Source organism: Ovis canadensis, chromosome 11 (assembly GCF_042477335.2).
Source record: "Ovis canadensis isolate MfBH-ARS-UI-01 breed Bighorn chromosome 11, ARS-UI_OviCan_v2, whole genome shotgun sequence".
Lineage (NCBI taxonomy): Eukaryota > Metazoa > Chordata > Mammalia > Artiodactyla > Bovidae > Ovis > Ovis canadensis.
In genome coordinates this window covers 18,578,813-18,599,623 of record NC_091255.1, presented here as the reverse complement: position 1 = coordinate 18,599,623, position 20,811 = coordinate 18,578,813, and the positions used below count along the sequence as shown (strand labels likewise).

The following is a 20,811-nucleotide window of genomic DNA, read 5'->3' as shown; positions in this document are numbered from 1 at the left end:
GAAAGTGAAAATGACAGATTTAATGGATTACCTGCCCAAGTTATTTATTCAAATGCCAAGAGGCAATTTACCATAAAAGTGTTTCCATATTTTATTTCCCTTATATGAGAGAGAAGTCTCAGGTGTGTTTACTTATATTATCAATTTACCACCTCATTAAATTCTGGAAAAATATTATAAGGCATATTTGGAATTATAACAGCAGAAAAGAAAACACCAATGAATTCTTTTGTTCTTGAAATTTTTATTTCAGTTTAAACAAAAAAGAAATGTTACTTATGTCATCCAGGGACAGGTGGGACAGTATGATTATCCTTCATAACTGTTAGCTGGTGAAGGTCCAAATGAGAGGTGTAATCTAGGTCTAAGATGCTTATTGTTCCAGGTTATATTTACTTTCCAAAGAGATAATGAAAATAAGTCAAAAAGATGATAAAACAGATTTATATGAAGTCACATTAGAAAATCTGATAAAGTGATGTCTAATGCTTTGGGAATTCTGTTCCCACTTAATACTCAGAAGAATAAATTCTTAAAGACCAGGAGCAGGTGGTTTATCCTATACATATTAGACACAATGATATGCACTTTCATCAGTTTGTTATGATTGTTAGGACTCAAGATGTTATTTAAAATCTAGATGTAGGCCAAGACAGTTGGTCAATGCTAACAATGGAAAATGTACATTTTGTTAGAGGAAACAAAAATCTGACTATTAGCATCTTGACTTAATTTACAATTATTAAGTCCAATTTTAATTTTTACCAAAAAAAGAAATACAGCAGCAATTGTTACACACCTAAAAAAGATTCCAAATAGAATGTCCCTATTGACAACAACAATCAAGAAATTCGAATTCAGTCTACAGAGTTTATTTCTGATCATGTAACAAACTTTCAGTTATTTCTTTGAGTCTGCCTCTGTTAACAATGTACAACTTGTCAGATAATTACATCACTGATTTTCAAGCTCTCTTTCCACAACATTCTTCCCCTTTAACTAAAGGTGTACCTAGAAATAATGAGACAACCTGAATAGCTGTAATGACCTTCAATAATTCTGTCTTACTAATCACTTGATCTTATTCCAGTGAAGGCTAATTTCAAATTTATCCAACAGCCTTTGATTTCAGAATTACTTATGATAGTAGAATACTGCATCAAATACAGAAATCTTGATCAAGAATCTTCTACTTACATCTCATAAACAATTATCTTTCTAAACAAACTATTTACAAATGTAAAATATGCAATATTGTTTAAAATAAATATACAATATATAGTTTCTACATTCTCAGACAGGCTTAAAAATGAGGTAATAAACACTTAACTGATTAAACCTTTTGCCATTCTGGAAATGGCTTAGGGAAATAATGAAACAATTTCTTCTTAGGTTTTTTCATGTTTTCTTTGAATGCTTCTGAGTACGTCCTTTTCTATTCTGAAAAATTATGTAAAAAATCCTTAAGCTTCGTTGGATAGTCTGTCATCACCCCAGTTGCTCCCAAATCAAAGGCTCTTTTGTATTCCTGCTCTTCATTTAATACCCAAATGTACACCTGAAAATTAGAAAAATGAGAAGTATAAGAAGAAATTTTAAAACAGCAAATTATCTTTATGTCAGCATGTATCCACTACAATCTCAGTACACTTAGAGACAACCTTTTAATAACCTGCAATTTAAAGTTTTTCTGGTAAGTGGTCTGAGGTGACCTCTAAAAATGGTCCGCTATTCACTTAACCCAGAAAACTCCACAAAATCATGTAAATCAAGAGGTTCAAATCTTCAGGCTCCCTTTAAGAACACTTGTGAAACTGCCCAGGCCATTAAGGGTATGCATATCTGGAAAACCACCAAGTATTTGAAGGATGTCACTTTACAGAAGCAACGTGCATGCCATTCCATCATTACAATGGTGGAGGTGCTTAGGTATGCGCAGGCCAAACAGTGGGGCTGAACACTGCATCAGTGGCCCAAAAAGTGCTGAATTTTTACTGCACATGTGCAAAAATGCAGAGTCATGCTGAACTTAAAGGCTTAGATGTAGACTCTAGATGTAGATTCTCTGGTCACTGAGCACATTCTGGTGAGCAAATCTCACAAGGCGTGGGTAGGACTTACAGAGCTTATGGTCAGATCAGCCCAGACATGAGCTCTCCCTGCCCCACTGAGATGACCCTTACTGAAAAAGAAGAGATAATTGTTCCTAAACCAGAAGAGGAGCTTATACAGAAGAAAAAGATACCCAGGAAAAAACTGAAGAAATAAATAACTTATGGCCTCGGAATAAATGCTGCAAAAAGAAAGAAAGAAAGAAAGCAGCAGCAGCAAATAAAAGCCAAAAACAAAAAACTCTGCAATTTAAAGAAATCATTGAGCCCTTTAAACAAATTGCACTCTGCTCACTATCCCACCCTCTGGCTTCAGTTCTTCTCACCACCTATAGGTGAACTCTAGCTACTGAAATACCAATACTATCTTGTTAACTATAAGGCAGAGCTTAAGGTCTTCATCTGAAAACCAGTAAAAGCAGCAGGGTTAGGACCAAATCAAGTCAGTTAGAAGTTACTGCCCTTTAAACTTGTGTTGAACTGGTAAACTATGCTCTTTCTAAAATGCATCATTACAAAAACTTACCTGAATGCCTCGGGCAGTGAGGTGGTCGAACAGAGCTTTTCTCATTAGTAAACTAGAAGAGAAAAGCATAAAAGATTTAGGTACTCCTTAGTCCTAAGGAAGGACTAAAATTAGTCCTCAAATCTAATTCAGTCAGTTTAGAGTTTCTAATCTCTACTTGGATTTAATCCCAATGTTTCAGCAATATAAGCAAGGGACGGCCTCAAGCAGTAATAGCTGTTGTGGATGCGTTTATATCTTAACTGCTGGATCTCCTTTCTACTCTTTGCTGCCATTCTTCCTGAAGCAGCTCAATGGAGACCAGGCTTCCTCACTTCTCCTGCTGGCGCCATACTGAAAGTGAGAAAGAACTAGGGAGTCTATATTCCTAACTTTCCAAATCAAAATAAGGCAGTGAACTTCGGTCAACTTCTATAATGTCACAGTCCATTTACAAAATGAATTAGTCTTTTGTGAGTTATCTTAGAAACGTAATGTTCATTAATTACACTATCTTTTATAAAGAAAAAAAAGGTTTTTTTTCAGCTCCAAATAACCCAAAAAGTCAACTTTTAGAATACAAGTCACTTGAGCAAGATGAAAGCTTTTTGTGCTGAAAAGTTATACATATTATTTCTATTCTGTTTAGTGTATTAGAATGATTAAGTAGAAGAAATGAAAAACCATATGCATTTAACACCAGCTAAAATGCATCCTTGGGAATTTCCTGATGGTCCAGTGGTTAGGGGGGATAGGTTCAATCCCTGGTTGGGGAACTAAGATCCTGCATGCCATGTGGCAGAGCCAAAAAAAAAATAAAGCATCCTTAAAAACTACAAATGACATCAGGAATAAAGCAAAAAAGAATAAACCTTGTGGCACAGAGAAAAGATAAAACCAGTTCTCAAACTCTGAAAGAGGAGCTAAGGAAAAAAATGGTTGTGATTTACGACTATTATTTAAAAGCATTCAAAGCATTCAAGGTTCCATTTTCTTTTCTTTCTTTCTTTGGCTGTGTTGGGTCTTAGTTGTGGCATGTAGGATTTTTTTTTTTTTTAAGTTGTGAACTCTTAGTTGCGGCATGTGGGATCTAGTTCCCTGACCAGGCATGAACCCAGTCCCTCTGTGCTGCAATGGAGCATGGAGTCTTAACCACTGGACCATCAGAGAAGTCCCCAAGGTTCCACTGTATTTTATTTTTTTTCACGGTTCCATTTTAAAGCAAAATGGAGGTAGGTTTTACCTAAAATTCCACTCAACATGTCTTAGAATTTAAGGCATCTCTAAAGTAGATGTTCACTGCATAAGTGGGGCTTCCATTCTGCTGTTAAGTCTCAGTGTAGCTCTTCCTTAGAAATGTGCCGTTAGTCAATCTACACTCTTACACGTGTTGTGTTGCTTTATACGCTTCTTTTCACCATGTTTTTGACTGCAGGCTAGTGGAAACAGTGAGTAAGCAGCAGGGGGTGGGTATATATCCCAGGTCTGCTACTGACACGCCACGTAAATCATTTAACTTTGGGTAGCCAGGTGCTCGGTTTTCTCCTGAGTTTGACAAGATTATCTCCCAATTCCTCTTAAGGTTTTGTGACTAGTAATTAAGCTAGTTCTAAATGATTCATACATATCCATTTGTATAGTCAATGTTCAACTCATCCTGGTTACAAATTACACATAGAAAGGCTGCTCTAGATTATAAGCATCATATTTAAGAGTTAAAACAATAATCCGTATATCAAGAAACTAAAATTCTTACATATCAGAAAGCCAGATGAGAAACTTCTGACTTCTGGACATGGTGTGTGGTTCTTTCAGCCTGAGGGAAAATAAAATTTAAATTAGAAACACAGGAATATATCAGTGTGATAAAACAAGTTTAAGAACAAAAATCAGTTCCTTGATTGTACTTGGTATATGCTTCAGTTCAGTTCAGCGGCTCAGTCATGTCTGACTCTGCGACCCCATGGACTGCAGCACTCCAGCCTTCCCTGTCCATCACCAACTCAGAGAGTTTACTCAAACTCACGTCCATCGAGTTGGTAACGCCATCCAACCATCTCATCCTCTGTCGTCTCCTTCTTCCGACTTCAATCTTTCCCAGCATCAGGGTCTTTTCAAATGAGTCAGCTCTTCGCATCAGATGGCCAAAGGACTGGAGTTTCAGCTTCAGCATCGGTCCTTCCAATGAATATTCAGGACTGTTTTCCTTTAGGATGGACTGGTTGGATCTCCTTGCAGTCCAAGGGACTCTCAAGAGTCTTCTCCAACACCACAGCTCAAACGCATCAATTCTTCGGCACTCAGCTTTCTTTATGGTTCAACTCTCACATTCATACGTGACTACTGGAAAAACCACAGCCTTGACTAGACGGACCTTCGTTGACAAAATAATGTCTCTGCTTTTTAATATACTGCCTAGATTGGTCGTAAGTTTTCTTCTAAGGAGCAAGTGTCTTTTAATTTCATGGTTGCACCTGAGTTAAAGTCACCCATTCCAGTCCATTTTAGTTCACTGAGTCTTAAAATGTCGATGTTCGCTCTGGCCATCTCCTGTTTGACCACTTCCAATTTTTCTTGATTTATGGACCTAACATTCCAAATTCCTATGCAACATTGCTCTTTACAGCATCAGACCTCGCTTCCATCACCAGTCACATCCACAACTGAGTGTTGTTTTTGCTTTAGCTCCGTCTCTTCATTCTTCCTGGAGTTATTTCTCCACTGACCTCCAGTAGCATATTAGGCACCTACTGACCTGGGGAGTTCCTCTTTCAGTGTCCTATCTTAAAATCTGGGAAAGGACAAAATTAAATTAGAACAAAGCCCATTTAGATTCTCTATTTTCATGATTTCAAGCTAACTTTTTGCTACACTCTTCAAAGTTTAAAATTTAAAAGTTATCTTTCTAGAGATCCTGGGTACCCAGAACCCATGTTTTTTCCTTTTTTGGTGAGGCCTCTTTCTCTTGCCTTGTCTGCTATAATTTTGTATGCAGTAGATGTAAACACATAGCCAAACTTTACTATGTATTAAATGATATTGGGGTTAAAAATGAGATAAAAAAAAACAAACCCCTAAAAACATTTCTTTCCTTTCACTTTCAATATCTGAAGACCTAGGCCCATCCTTTTAAGACATCTTTCCTACTGAAAGAGTACACTTGACTTTCAGACCTACAATGAGTTCCTTCAGCCTCTCTGATGCTAAGAGCATCAGCTGTATCATTAACTTTGGGCTATGCCCAGAGGCTTCTCTGAATAGTTAAGTCTCTCCACTGTGAAGACTGCTCAGCCTCTCTTGGAGTTATAGTGCAGTGATTTTCATTCTCCCCAGATCTTGATTCCTGTTTCCTTTCTAACTCCTTTTGTCTACACTCTTAGGATTACTCTGAGTCTCCCAACTTAAATTCATTTTTTAAAAATTTATTATTTATTTTTAAATTTATCTTTAAATTTTTGGCTGTGCTGGGTCTTCGTTGCTGTGCACAGGCCGCAAGCAGGGACTACCCTCTAGTTGCGGCAGGCGGGCTTCTCATGGCAGCGGCTCCTCTTGCTGCAGAGCACAGGGCTCCAGGCAGGCGGGCTTCTCGTGGCAGCGGCTTCCCTTGTTGCAGAGCACAGGGCTCCAGGCACGCGGGCTTCTCGTGGCAGCGGCTTCCCTTGTTGCAGAGCACAGGGCTCCAGGCACACGGGCTTCTCATGGCAGGGGCTCCTCTTGCTGCAGAGCACAGGGCTCCAGGCACACGGGCTTCCTGTGGCAGGGGCTTCCCTTGTTGCAGAGCACAGGGCTCCAGGCACACGGGCTTCTCATGGCAGGGGCTCCTCTTGCTGCAGAGCACAGGGCTCCAGGCACACGGGCTTCCTGTGGCAGGGGCTCCTCTTGTTGCAGAGCACAGGGCTCTAGGCAGGCGGGCTTCAGCAATTATGACATGTGGGCCCAGTAGTCATGGTTCACGGGCTTAGCTGCTCCTCAGAATGTTGGGATCTTCCCCAATCAGGATCAAATCCATGTCCCCTGCCTTGGCAGATGGGTTCCTAACCACTGGACCACCAAGGTAGTCCTTTAATTTTTTCTCTTTTCAGTTTTTATTTGAAGCTTTGTAAATAAACTCTTTCTATTCTAACTCTACCCGAGGTAGAAAGTTCTAGTTGCAATGTCAGGAATCCCAAGAATCTAAAAACTTGATATTACCTCATTAAACACAAACTATTATGTTGCCTTAGGAAGTATCCACTGTCTTTCATTAAAAAAATATACAAACAATATTCTACCACTGTCTTAATCCATAATCACTTTTTAAAGAAAAAATTAATTCTAGGAAATCTATAATTAATAGGAAAGTTAATTCTATTAAATCTGAAATTTAATAACATTTCTTCCTAAAAGGAACACCTGGAGATGATCTCAAGAGCACAACAGTCCATTCTAGACCAGAGGAAAGCAAAGTAGTTTAGGGATAAATGGCTAGGAACTATTTTAATTTAGCAAATGAAAATAGTTTATTTGTAGACAAGAAGTGATTTCTGTTGTTTCATCTGAGAAACAGCTACAGAAATTGCTAATAAATACTATTATAATCAGGAATAGATAAAATAAGCATACACATAACAAAGTCAAACTGGAAAACAAGCATGAAACACAGATGCTGTGTATAAGAGTACTGACCAACTTCTTTTTCTTACTGATATTTTCTAATGATTGCTGGATGTTCAGCTTGATTTTTTATAGTTCTGTGGGGACGAAAAAAGTTCTCATGCAGGTGAAACCACATTTAAATGATATCCAGAGAAATTTACAGCTAGAAATGACATTCTAAGCATGTGGGATTGTGAGATGAAGATCTTTGTTAAATAAAAATGATAAAGATAATTTAATGATAAAAGCTATCATTTATTGAGTGCTTATTATTTGCCAGGCAATGCTCTAAGTGTTTTATACATTTTTAGCTTTGTATTAACAGTAAACTAGTGTGTGAAAAGCAAGGCTTTATACCCAGTAGAGAAGTTACACAATTATGAAGTATCTGAGAATCCCTTGGACTACAAGGAGATCAAACCAGTCAATCTAAAGGAAATCAGTCCTGAATATTCATTGGAAGAACTGATGCTGAAGCTGAAGCTTCAATCCTTTGGTCACCTGATGGGACAAACTGACTCAATGGAAAAGACCCTGATGCTGGGAAAGGTTGAAGGCCGGAGGAGAAGGGGACGACAGAGGGTGAGATGGTTGGATGGCATCACCGACTCGATCGACATGAGTTTGCCCAAGCTCTGGGGGTTGGGATGGACATTGAGTCGGTGATGCCATCCAACCATCTCACCCTCTGTCGTTCCCTTCTCCTCCCATCTTCAATCTTTCTAAGTCTTTGTCCTAGTTTTCCAGTAATTGATGACTGATGAAAACAGGGTAATCACTTACTTCAATATGATAGAAGGCATCGGGATTTCAAAAAACTGTTCTCGAATGGGCACAAAGGGCAAGAGGCCTGTGAAGAACAGGCCAAGAATGAGCAGCACACGTTGTAAACTGAAGAGTATAGGAATTTCCGAATTCTAAAAGACATAAACAATATCAGAGGATTATTTCACAACCTTCAAAATTTCCCAAGACTGTATCTTGACATCTGTTTAAAGTATTCCCTAAATCATCAACATCCACTTCCAAACACACCACACTTAAAATGACTGCTCCTTGACAAACAGGTCAGGATCTTTGCTGGAGCCCTACAGTATAAACCGATACTCAAGTTTCTCCATTCTCCACTCTCCACTTCTGCAGCACCAGTCCAGTCTGTCGGTGCTAGTCTTTATCACCAGAGATTAAATGTATCAAATTTAATGCAACGAGATAAAGAAATAATGATATGAAATATTCAGTAACCGTCTACATATTCAATAACTATACATATATATTTTTTAATAGGATATGATACAGATATATGTTAATAGTATTACAAATATTCACATTTTCATCTTGCAAAACTGAAACTCTATACTAATAGTAAACAAATCCCCATATCCCCCTCCCCCAGATCCCCCATGTCTATCTTTAAAACAAAAATTTTAATAATAAAATATACTGAAAAAATCATGCAAAAACATATTTTATTTAACATTCAGTCACTTAAAAATATGTATCTATTTATTGGCTACTTAGCTGCGATACAGGGGATGTTTTTTGCGGCACGCGGGATCCAGTTCTCTGACCAGAGACTAAATTCAGAGCCTCTGCGGAGGGAGCATGGCGTCTTAGCCACTGGCCTACCAACCAGGGAAGTCTCCATCTACTCTTTTTTAGATTTCTTTCCATTTAGGTCATCACAGAGCACTGAGTAGAGTTCCCTGTGCTAGACAGTAGGTTCTTCTTAGTTACCTATCTTATACATAGTAGCATATATATGTCAGTCCCAATCTCCCAATTCATTCCACCCTCCTCCCATTCTTTCATATTTTTAGCTTCTAGCATCCGGGAATTAAAGAGCGAATATGAAATTCTTATACATAGTAATTTAAGAATTATAAAAGATGCATGAATTATATAAGCATGTTCATAGTACAAATGACAATTATTGTTGAGACATTCTTCCTTAGGTGTTTGAAAACTACTGCTGAAATCTTGGGAGTTTTTAGATTCTAAAATGACAGAAGCCCAGAGATGTCTAGAAAAATAAGTGAATCAAGGGGAATGTTCTGTGATTCTGGGCCAAAAGTGAACATGTTATTCTGTAATAATTATAAACTCACAGGAAGTTGTAAGAATATACTAGAGTCCCATTTATTCTTAACTCAGCTGCCCCATCTGTAACCAGATGTATCAAAACCAGGAACTGACAGTGATATGTTACTGTTAGACTGTGGACCTCACTCAGTTTTCACCGTTTTTAAAACTTGTGTTCATCTGTATGTGTGTATAGTTAGATGCAGCTGTAATCCATGTGTAGATATGTGTAATCACCACCAGTCAAGACACAGAACTGCTCCATCACAAAAGAGAATTCCCTCCTGCTACCTCCTTAATTAAATGAATAATTAATTTCATGTGTACCATTTTCATTTTACTGAGATAAATCCCCAAGAATAAGATTGATGATTAATATGCTAAATGTATGTTTGGTTTTCTAAGAAACTACTCATTTAATTAAGAGTGGCTATTTTATTTTACATTCCCATTAGCAATGCATGTGAGATCCAGTTTCTCCTCATCTTCTCCAGCATTTGCTATTATCACTATTTTTAATTTGAAAAAAAAAATTGAATGATGTAAAAAGGGGCTTCCTTGGTGGCTCAGATGGTAAGGAATCTGTCTGCCATACAGGAGACCCAGGTTCAATCCCTGGGTTGGGAAGATCCCTTGGAGAAGGCAACAGCAACCCACTCCAGTATTCTTGCCTTGAGAATCCCATGGACAGAGGAGCCTGGCCAGTTACAGTCCATAGGGTCGCAAAGAGTCAGATACGACTGAACAACTAATACACATACAAAAAGATCAGCAGGTCATGAAGTCTCCAGTACATTATCTTGCTTTGGTCTCAGTTCTATATTTTTAGGGATCTGAAGTCACTCAGCCCATTGATTATTCTGTTCTGTCCTTTTATACACAGATAAATAAAACTTGTTACTTGCCTTAATTAGAGCCTCATTACTTTTGATTGTACTTTTAATTATAATGGTGCTGATTTTGGGTCTACGCTTTCCTTCTTTGCCAGGAAGGAAGGCCTTTTCAAAAGAATTCTTTGTATTTCAGAATTGCAACTTGTGTCCTAATATTCCTTCTGCATCATCACTTGTATTCTGAAAGAGAATCTTCAATGCTTAAGATTTTTTAACTCTTTGTATTTCAAATCCTCTTAGCTAAATTTGCTTGTAGAGGCTTAGTATACCATTTCAAAATATATCCAATTTTTATAGATATATTTTCTTCACACAGAAACATTTCAATTGGTGGACGGCTGTAATTCAATATGCTACCTGATAATCTTTTCATACTGTCCATCCTAAAGGAAATCAGTCCTGAATATTCATTGGAAGGACTGATGTTGAAGCTGAAATTCCAATACTTTGGCCACCTGATGCGAAGAGCTGACTCATTTGAAAAGACCCTGATGCTGGGAAAGATTGAAGGAGAAGGGGACGACAGAGGATGAGATGGTTGGATGGCATCACCAAGTCAATGGACATGAGTTTGAGTAAACTCTGGGAGTTGGTGGTGGACAGGGAGGCCTGGCGTGCTGCAGTCTCTGGGGTAGCAAAGAGTCAGACACGACTGAGCGACTGAACTGAACTGAATTGAACCTGATAACCATGATTTAACTCTATTTGGGAAGTAATGTAAAGAAAAGCTTGAGTTGTAAAGTTGAAGGACTAAGTACTTTCCTTCATTCAAAATTACGCAAAAAAATTTTGATTACCTCACAAAAACCAGACACTAAAAGACACACATATATAAATAATAAAATGAATAACATGTTGGCAAACAACTAATATTATCATGTGAAAATAATAATTCTGTGAGCCAGTCCAATCATAGTGAACTTAACTGCAAGGTCCATTATCTACTAAATCTATTATCTATAAATTCATTATGTCTATTAGTAAACTTCTGGTTAGCTACTTCCATCCAATACTATCTGTCTTTGTATCAAGGCTATGAAATAAGATATTTTTAAAAGATATTTATGACTGTAATTACTTAACTTTTATAGACATACAACAACAACAAAGACAGATCATTCTGTATCTTTTTTTTTTCCATCCTGAATTGTTTTTGAAGCTTACCTCTTTGTAGCACTTTTCTACAATTTCATAGCTGGCATTACCCCACACTGTTATGTGTTCTCGTCTGTACTGCTTCACCAACTCTGAAACCTACATGTGAAAATCCAAAATTTTATTCATGTGACTCTTTGTAAACCCACTTACATGATTTTACTTATAAAATGGGTTACAACTATCTGTCGGTGCATAGCATAAAATTTTGAAAGAACTGATCATTATATTCAGATTATTTCATAAAGTACAAGAAATTACATCTACCATTATATGATTTATCTAATAGAATACAACTGTTTAGTAACTGGACATAAACTAAGTACAAATGAAACAAGTGAAACTGGAAGAAGTTAATTACATAAATGCCACAGCCATGGGGGTTCACAGGAGCTCACGCTTATCCATGACTGAGACATGACAAGTCACTCTGAAAACAGGCTTTCCTACAGTAGAGTGATCTCTTCTACCAGGGTAGTATTTAAAACAATGCTGGTCCCTAGAGTATCACATTTCCTTGAACATTATCAATCTATGTAGGCACCTGCTCTAGCCATATTTAGTTCGTGAAATAGGATTGCAACACGTTCAGAGGAGGCAATGCCTTAAGTACCTTCTTAATCAGCAAATTGTTGTTGACTTTGATATCGATGTTAATGGGAGTGTTAGGAAAGGCCTCAAAAACTTCCTTCAGTAATGGAATTCGGTTATCTTTTCCTTCACATTGGCATGCTGAGAAAGCAAGATTTTTAAATGTATTTTTAAAAGATCACTTTTTTGATGATTAGAAAAGTTAAGAGTATGCAGTCGTAACAGGACATTTACAAAATGATGCAAAGTATAAAGAAGAAAAGAAAAATCATCTAGAAATCCAACAATTTAGATATAACCATTGAGACCATTTGGTGTACTTTCTCTCCTCTTTTTTTCGTATACATAATCTAATGATGTTATAATATAGTGTCCCTTCAGGTTTTAACTTGATCTTTTCACATAGGTAAAAATAAATGTTAGTATATTGTATTTATGATTATAAGTTTTCCATTATATTTTTTGAGATAACTGTAGATTCACATGTAGTTTTAAGGAACAATATAGAGATTTATGCAGGGTTTACCCAGATTCCCCAATGGTAACCTTTAGCAAAACTGTAGTATGATATCATAACCATGATATTTACATTGACAGAATCCATGGACCCTATCCTGCAATTATTATTTTAAATAAATTTAAGAGTTTAAAATTTAACCATTCTCCTTGAAGGATAACATAATCTGTCACTCCAAAATATACCATTTTGGCAATCTTTTGAAGCAAAGGCAATTGAGAAGAAGCAGATACAAGAAAAGTTCTCTATGCCCATCCTCTATCTGCCTAAAAGCAAGACTAAACTGTACAAAACATAAGCAACAACCCTCGACCCTTATCAGCACCACAGGACTCTATATAACAAACCACTGATTAGTCTTTATATTCCATCAACCACCCATATTTACCTTCCCACCATTTGCCACTCTAGACATTCAAAGTCCTTTTTTCCTTTGTCTTGTCACTTCTCTGAAAATTTACTGAATTTTGTTTGCTTGTCTAAGATGCTATATAAACTCAAGTTCTACCCACATCTTTGAGTATTCATCCCTGAGTTTCCTCCATGACACATACACATTAATAAACTTCTGTTTTTCTCATGTTAATCTTTTTTGTTACAGAGTCTAGATGAGACGCTGAAAGAATAGAAGAAAAAAATTTTTCCTCCCGTAGACCTTACTACTGGAAACTGAGATTGTTTCTAAAATTTTGCTATGATATCATCAGTGAATTTTTCAGAGACTGTGAATAATATGGTTAGGCAAGGGAAATGGATGCTAATTCAGTAATGGGTTGAAGAATTATATCAATGCAGTTATTCAACGAAAACTGAGACATGAAAAATCAGAAGAGGATTTTTAATTATTCTTTTTATTTTCTGAGGGTTATTTTATTCTTTCCTTAGTTCCATTTGCTCTAATTACTTATAAATATATATACACTCTATATAACTATTATAAAATTTCCCCTTCCATCTGAAACTTCAATTCCACTAATGCGTGAATAACAAAATTGTGAAAGATCCTTTATTTCATCCTTATTGTACAGCAATTGAGTCTAAGTTCTAAAACTTTTAAAAACACAGGCTCGTGTGAAAAGCAGCATGGGAATGGGAAAATTTAAAAAAAGAAAAAATATGTTATCATTTTGTCTGTTCTGTATTCTATCCTTACTGCCTTTTTACTATGCTTTATAATTCAGATGGGGCTCTGGGTCATTCTGATGGGACTGTTAATCATTCGGCTTTGTCTCTAAAAATATGGACCACAGGAGATGTTGCCTAAAATAGATCCTGTACTTTTGAACTTATCAGAGCTCCATTTTTATGTGAAGAAGATGTGCTTGAGAACAAAGCTAATATGATGAAAATGGAACGAAGAAATGGAAATAAGAGACAGACAAATTATTGCTGTCTATTATTGCTGTCTATTGAGCAACTGGAATCAGTTATGTTTGAAGGCATATAACCTCTAGACTTTTTAGTTATGAGAAAACAATAAATTATTCTTGTAAACTTCTCTTAAACTATTTTCAGATGGATTTCTAGTACTGATAACTCAAAGAGTTGACTTAGACTCAGAACTGAACTATAAAAATTAATTACGTTAATATACAAAAATCTAGCTATAGTTTTTATCTAACCAGCAGCGTTCCTTCCTTAGGAAAATTGCATCTCCTGCATTCCAAATTGTTTTGATTGGGCTGTCAAAAACAGGACCTTCTCCTCACTCACTCTCACAAGTAGGCAAATGACCTAGGTCTGGCCAATCGTAACGGCCTGTCCCTTTATCCACATGAACAGTTCAAGATGAACACATGACCCAAGTCTAGCCAATCAGTGCCTTTCTCTAGAACCTTTCATAAGTATGGTCACAGTAAAGGTAGGGGTCACAGTACAGGCAGGATGTGAATTTATAGTTGTCAGTGATCATATTCCTGCCACATGCCCAAATCCATCTATAGTAAAAGAAGACCCAAGAGAAGCAGAACAACAGAATAAAGCGAAAGAGTCCTTTTATGTGCCCAAGGATCCCATAATGTTTAATTATGATCCTCTCTAGGATGATCCACCATATCCTAGAGAGTTAATGGTAAAAATAAATGTCTTTTTTCCCCCCTTAAGCTAGTATAAACTGGTCTCTGTTACTTATAATTTAAAAAGTCTAAACATGATGTTCTATTTATACAGTCCAATATGGCAGCCACTGGCCACATGGGGCTATTTAAATTAAGATGAAATAGAGAACTTCCCTGGTGGCCCACTGGTTTAAAATTCTGCCGTTTTATTACAGGGGGTGTGGGTTCCACCCCTGGTGGGGGAACTAAGATTTCCCCATACTGCATGGTGTGGCAATAAATAAATAAATAAAATGAAATAAAATTTAAAATTCAGTTACTTGGGAATACTAACCACATTTCAAGTACTCAACAGTCACATGTGGCTATTGACTATTATATCGGACAGTACAAATGTAGGACATTTCTATCAGTATAGAAAGCTCTATTTAGGCAACTCCATTCTAGCTAAATTTTTGTTAGCTTATTCAATGTGGAAAAACTAATTTTGCAGTTGAAAGAATTACTACGGACAATAGCTATTCACACCTAAGTAAGATGTATGCAAGGATCAACTTAGAAAAAGGTCAGACAAAACTAACTTTGGGAAAGCAACATGACACATTACACAATAAGGGTAATACTGAATCAAATAGTGGGAGGGAAACTGGGAAATGAAAATATGCTAAGAGAATGTGTGCTAAAGTGACGTGAAGATATTTAAATTAGATGACTCAGTCAGCACAGAATAAAGAGTTGGAGGAAGAAGTTTGTCCCCAGTATTGTTCAGGCAGAGAATAACCAGTGGGGAAATACTACCAAAAGGGAAAGAGGAAAATAACATGAAAACATGGACGCTAGATTCAGAGTGTGCCATAGGATGTGCTGGTTGATGGAACACATGAAGTGGCTCTGGAGCATACTAGAACTCTAAAACAGATCACTACAGTCAAATCTAGATCCAAACTATGTATTTTTCATGGAAAAGAGGTTATTTTCAAGTAAGCAGGACAGATAAAAATAAACCCTTTGGTTAAACACATTTTCATGTTCCTTAAGTTTACTTTTTAATGTAGCCTGTGGTACATCAAAGCACCTTGATGCAAAACAAAACACTCAATTCTTCTTCACCTCAGTTGTGAACCACAAAGAAAGAAAGAGGCCTAAAACCTGTATTCCTCTGAGAGTTGATTCCCTCTCTCCCTTTTTCTTTCTCTCCCTTCCTCCAGTATTTGAAGCAAACAACAATTCCAACAGGGGAATAGAAGAAGAAAAAAACTGAACAACTTTCTGCCTAATCTGAGTCAAGTTTTTACAGTACCGTATATATCTGTTTCAAATACAAAAAAACCTCACGTTTGAGGCACAGCCTTTAAGCTAATTATGATATGACTTGACTACAATATGAACGAAGGATAGTTATTGTTAATCAATAAACCTGAGAGTACATGGCATTGCTACTAACATGCGATTTGAAGGGACTCCGTAGCTACAGGGGCAGTATAGATAGCTGAACACTGGCCTGGTAAGGAGAAGACCTAATTTCTAGTCCCAGGTCTGTCATTTTCTTGTTATATGACCTTAATCAAGGAAATTTACACATTTAGGATTCAGTTTACTTTCTGTAACAAGAGGAGACAGGGTTAGATGATTTCAAAGGTCTCTTCCCATTCAAAAGTTTTATGACTTATTTGGGAGATATAAAACCAGGGGAAAAATTTTTTTTTTTTCCCACAAAGCATCTTATAAACTTTGTGAGGCTTTGGCTTTGCTCTCTACAAAGGAAAACTTGGGAAAAACTTCACTTAGGAAGTTTTCTTAATTTTTCCAAGTCCGCAATTGACACCAGTACTGAATAGCTTTCCAAGTTACAATCCTACTAATTATAAGAATGAAAGGTGTTTCATCAAATCAGCAAAGGCTTAATGATACTTACTTGGAAGCAAAGTCAAAAAACCCCCCACAAACATCACATTGAAACGTCCTGTAGAGACAGCCCATGCAAACAGGTTTCTGATTTTTATTTGGCTCTCTAAGGTTTTTTCATGGGGTCGCAAAGAGATGGACATGACTTAGTGATGAACAACAGCAACAACAAGGTTTCTCAATCAAGGAGAAATTATACTGGCCAATGTTAAGTTTAGCTCACAGAGTGGTTACAGGTCTTCTTGAAAATTAGTATCAACAGATCCTTGACATTTAACCAAGGTTTCAACTATACTCAAGCTTTACCAAGGACCATGACAAGAACATCATGCAGTTTTCCTGAGTTACATGTGAATCACTCAAAACATGAGGTTGAATTGTCAAGGGAAGGGAGCTCAGCACCTGTAACTCGAGGTGGTGTGTTTTCCATCCTAACGTAACTAACACATTGGACCAAGGGACATGTCTCTTTGAGGGAAATGTTCCCTCAAAAGAAAAAAAACAACTATGTTGCTGATTAGAAAAGGAAGATGACTAGGAAATGGATGGTTTATTTGACTAACGGAATTCTCTTACTGATTTAAAATATGGAGTAGCTAAAAAACATAGAATGAGAATATTACAGAATCGGCAAGGATCTGAAAGGGGTCCCTTTAATTTTTTTTCACTTATTCTTCTTATTTATGATGGATTATTTACTATAAGTAATAGTAATATTCTAGAATTTGAAGCTTTAGAAGTGCAATGTATCCCTAATAATATCTGGGTTTCTCATAATTAATATTCAGACTTAAATGAACTAAATTTAGATAGAATGAGTCAGTTAATAAATCTTTGGGCATCATCACCTCAGGTTTAGATATCCATCAAGATTTCAGATTTGTAGGCCTATGCAAACAAGCTTTGAGGGAAAGACTTTTAGTTAGAACTTCTTATCAAGTTAATACACATGTATTTCTAATTCTCAGCATAAATGAATACACTTAGTATATTCATAAATGAATATGCTAGTGTAAACATTTTGTCTGCAAATGTAAATTATTACCTTTTTGAAATGAGACATCCAGTTTGCCAAGGTAAGGTGGGAGTTCCTTTAAAAGATATGATTGAAAAAAGTTAACTCTCAAAAAATAAAAAGCATTTTAGCATCTTACATTAAGACATTAAGATTTGCTTCTTTGAAAAATACAAAAATGAAATCTACAAATGTTTATATAGTAAACTCTTTAGCAGAACAGCCCTGGCAGCAAATTGACCGTATAATTACTGACTTTCATGACCTACAGGAAATCTGTACTGATACAAACCATTTGTCAATAATAAATACACAAAGATCTCAGTAGAAAAATATCAGCAATAGACAATTCAAAGGGAAAAAAAAATCACCAAGAAAAAATCTTCAAACTCATTAATAAGGAAATGCTAATTAAAATTTAATCTAGCAAATCAGGAAATTCTTTAATTATAGTGTCCCCAAATGGTAAGGGTGTGGCAAAATGGAAATTCTTTTAATATCAGATAGAAAAAGTCTTTTAAACACTTTTAAAAACCAAGCTGGCAACAGCAACTTTCAATATATTTTAAGAAACTATCGGGAATTCCCTGGTGCTCCCACTGGTTAGGACTCTGTGTTTCTGCCTCGAGGTCCTGGGTTCAATCATTGTTCAGGGAACTAAGATCTCACAAGTCACATGGCCAAAAAACCTACAACTATAATATTCCTAATTTTGTACCCAATAATTTCCCTGCTGAGAGTTAATTCGTGTGTGTGCATTAGTCGCTCAGCCATGTCTGACCCTCTGCAACCCCATGTACTACAGCCTGTCAGGTTCCTCTGTTCATGGAATTCTCCAGGCAAGTACACTAGAGTGGGTTGCCATTTCCTTCTCCAGGGGATCTTCCCGATCCAGGGATCAAACCCAGGTCTCCTGCATTGCAGGAGATTCTTTACTCTCTGAGCTGCCAGGGAAGCCTGAGAGCTAATTTGGTGAAATAATTTTATTTATTAAAAAAAATTTTTTTAATGTGGACTATTTTTAGTCTTTATTGATTTATTACAATATCAGTTCAATATTAGTTTATTTGGCTGCAAGGCATGTAGGATGCCAGCTTTCCAACCAGGGATTAAACCCACACACTCTGCACTGGAAGCTGAAGTCTTAACCCCTGGACCACCAGCGAAGTACCAGGAAATAATTTTAAATATACAGAAAATTTTATCTTTACAAAACTTTATCTTTACACACATATAAATAGATGTTCAGGGCAATGTTATTTCTAATGGTGAAAGCAGAACTAATTCAAATACCCAGCAAATTGGAATGGTTAAAAATAACAATATATCCACTCAGTATAATAACTTCAGTCCTTTGAAATGTTTATGAAAAATAAGCATAGAATCTGAAAAAGCTAAATAATGTATGATTCCAGCTGTATGATATTTTGGAAAAAACAAAACTATAGAGACAATAAAACGACCAGTCATTGTCAGGAGTTGGGGAGCAGGAAGGATGAATAGCCAGAGGACAGATAATTTTTAGGACAGGGAAACTATGCTGTATAACATTATATTAGCGGATACAAGTTATTTTCATGCATGTCATATCAAAACCTATAGAATATACAACATGGAGAGTGAATCCTAATGCAAGCTATGAACTCTGGGTGATGACGTGTCAGTGTAGGCTCATCAACTGTAACAAATGTGCCACTAGGGAGCAGGATGCTGATAGTTGAGGGAGGCTGTACCTGTGCTAGGGCGGTAAGTATTTGGGAAATCTCTACATATTCTGTTTAGTTTTGTGTGGATATAACTCTTCTAAAGAACAAAAGTCTATTAAAAAAAAGGAAAAAACTGAACTCATGCCATAATGTTAGAGTGTTTAAAAATACAATATAAATAATATACAATGAGAACACAACCATATAAAAGACATTCAGAGTATATATACAGATAGTATCCTGCTGACATAAGTTTTCCTTAGGTGGTAGAATTAGGCATTGTTTTTCTTCCATTTATCAGTTTACTATAATGACCATATAAACTACTAAAATCAGATTTTTTAAGGGTTTTTTCTTATTCCCAAAGACTAAAACTAGTTCATATATATAATCTGAATCAAATAAATTGTAGAATATTTGCAACAAGTTGAACTTCAGTAGTTTTATATTTGAGCATTTCAGTAATTTTGTTGAAATATTTATCAAAATAAGTCTTTAAATGTATGCAATGAATACAAATTCTCACTGGAAGTCAGAATAGTTTTTAAGTTTCCTTTGACATTCATTAATCTTTAACTTTTCTTCTTATTTACTGAAGCGCTATCTGGCACTTACCATTTAAAAAAATCTTATTAAAATACCTATTGTTATTAGTTTATCATGCATTTTTACTTACACAGTACTTGAGATCAGAGATGTTTACATTGATCCCTGTTGATCTCTTTAGGTTCTCATCATGTGACACTACAACTTGCTCATCTTTTGTGATATGGCAGTCCAATTCCAACATATCAGTTCCAATTGTAACTGCGCTGAAGAAATACAAAGAAAAATAATGACATTCTGAAACATAATCAAATATTTAGGTTACATACATTAGATGAAAAAGATCAGAGTGACATCAAAATAGCAGAAAACCCCATAATACTAAAATTTCTCCTCAAGATTATTAATTATGAATAACTGATATGAAAATATTCTAAGTGAACTTAGAATAAATAAGAGACTCATGTTGCTTCCTTTCCATAACAAGCAATCCCTAATTTTGGCAACCCAAAATAAAGAAAAGGTTTCCCTGGTGGCTCAGTGGTAAAGAACCTGCCTGCGAATGCGGGAGATAGATGTTTGATCCCTAGGTTGGGAAGATTCCATGGAGAAGGAAATGGCAACCCACTCCAGTATTGTTGACTGGGAAATCCCATGGACAGAGGAGCTTGGTGAGCTATAGTTCATGGGGTCTCAAAAAAGTTGGACATGACTTAGTGACTAAACAACAACACAAATATAAAGGAAAGAACGCTGGACCAGAAGTTGAGATTTGGGTACCAGTTTCTACTTGGCTATGAACTTGCTGTGTAACTTTGTGTGAGTACATGTCCCTCTCTGGGCCTATATTTCCACATCTATAAAATGAAAGCTTAAAGAACAAAAAACGATGCCTACTTCAGCCACTTAAATTCAGCACAGGATCAGAAACTCTATTGGGGAAATTAAGCAAGGAAAAAAAAAAAGCACCAAAATTAGAAAAGAAGAAGTAAATTTATCACTATCTGCAGAGGACAAAGTCTCATATGTAGATACAAAGGTTCCACACACTATTGTCAGAATTTAAAAAAAAAACAACCCAGTGAATTTCAAT

At 36.3% G+C, this 20,811-nt stretch overlaps 1 protein-coding gene across 5 annotated transcripts in view; it reads right to left on the bottom strand.

Annotated features, from left to right (window-relative positions):
• Positions 1-227: 227 nt before the first annotated feature.
• The window catches only part of GDPD1 (glycerophosphodiester phosphodiesterase domain containing 1), a 50,645-nt gene continuing 30,061 nt past the window's right edge, over positions 228-20,811 (bottom strand). For all 5 annotated transcript variants that reach the window (XM_069542601.1, XM_069542603.1, XM_069542605.1 and 2 more), the window contains 8 exons: positions 19,849-19,984; positions 17,497-17,542; positions 11,995-12,113; positions 11,391-11,480; positions 8,035-8,168; positions 4,373-4,432; positions 2,638-2,689; positions 228-1,558 (listed from right to left, as the gene is read on the bottom strand). In XM_069542601.1, the coding sequence (XP_069398702.1) occupies positions 1,436-1,558; positions 2,638-2,689; positions 4,373-4,432; positions 8,035-8,168; positions 11,391-11,480; positions 11,995-12,113; positions 17,497-17,542; positions 19,849-19,984 (760 nt within the window). In that variant the 3' untranslated portion in view covers positions 228-1,435. The remainder of the gene's footprint in view (positions 1,559-2,637; positions 2,690-4,372; positions 4,433-8,034; positions 8,169-11,390; positions 11,481-11,994; positions 12,114-17,496; positions 17,543-19,848; positions 19,985-20,811) is intronic.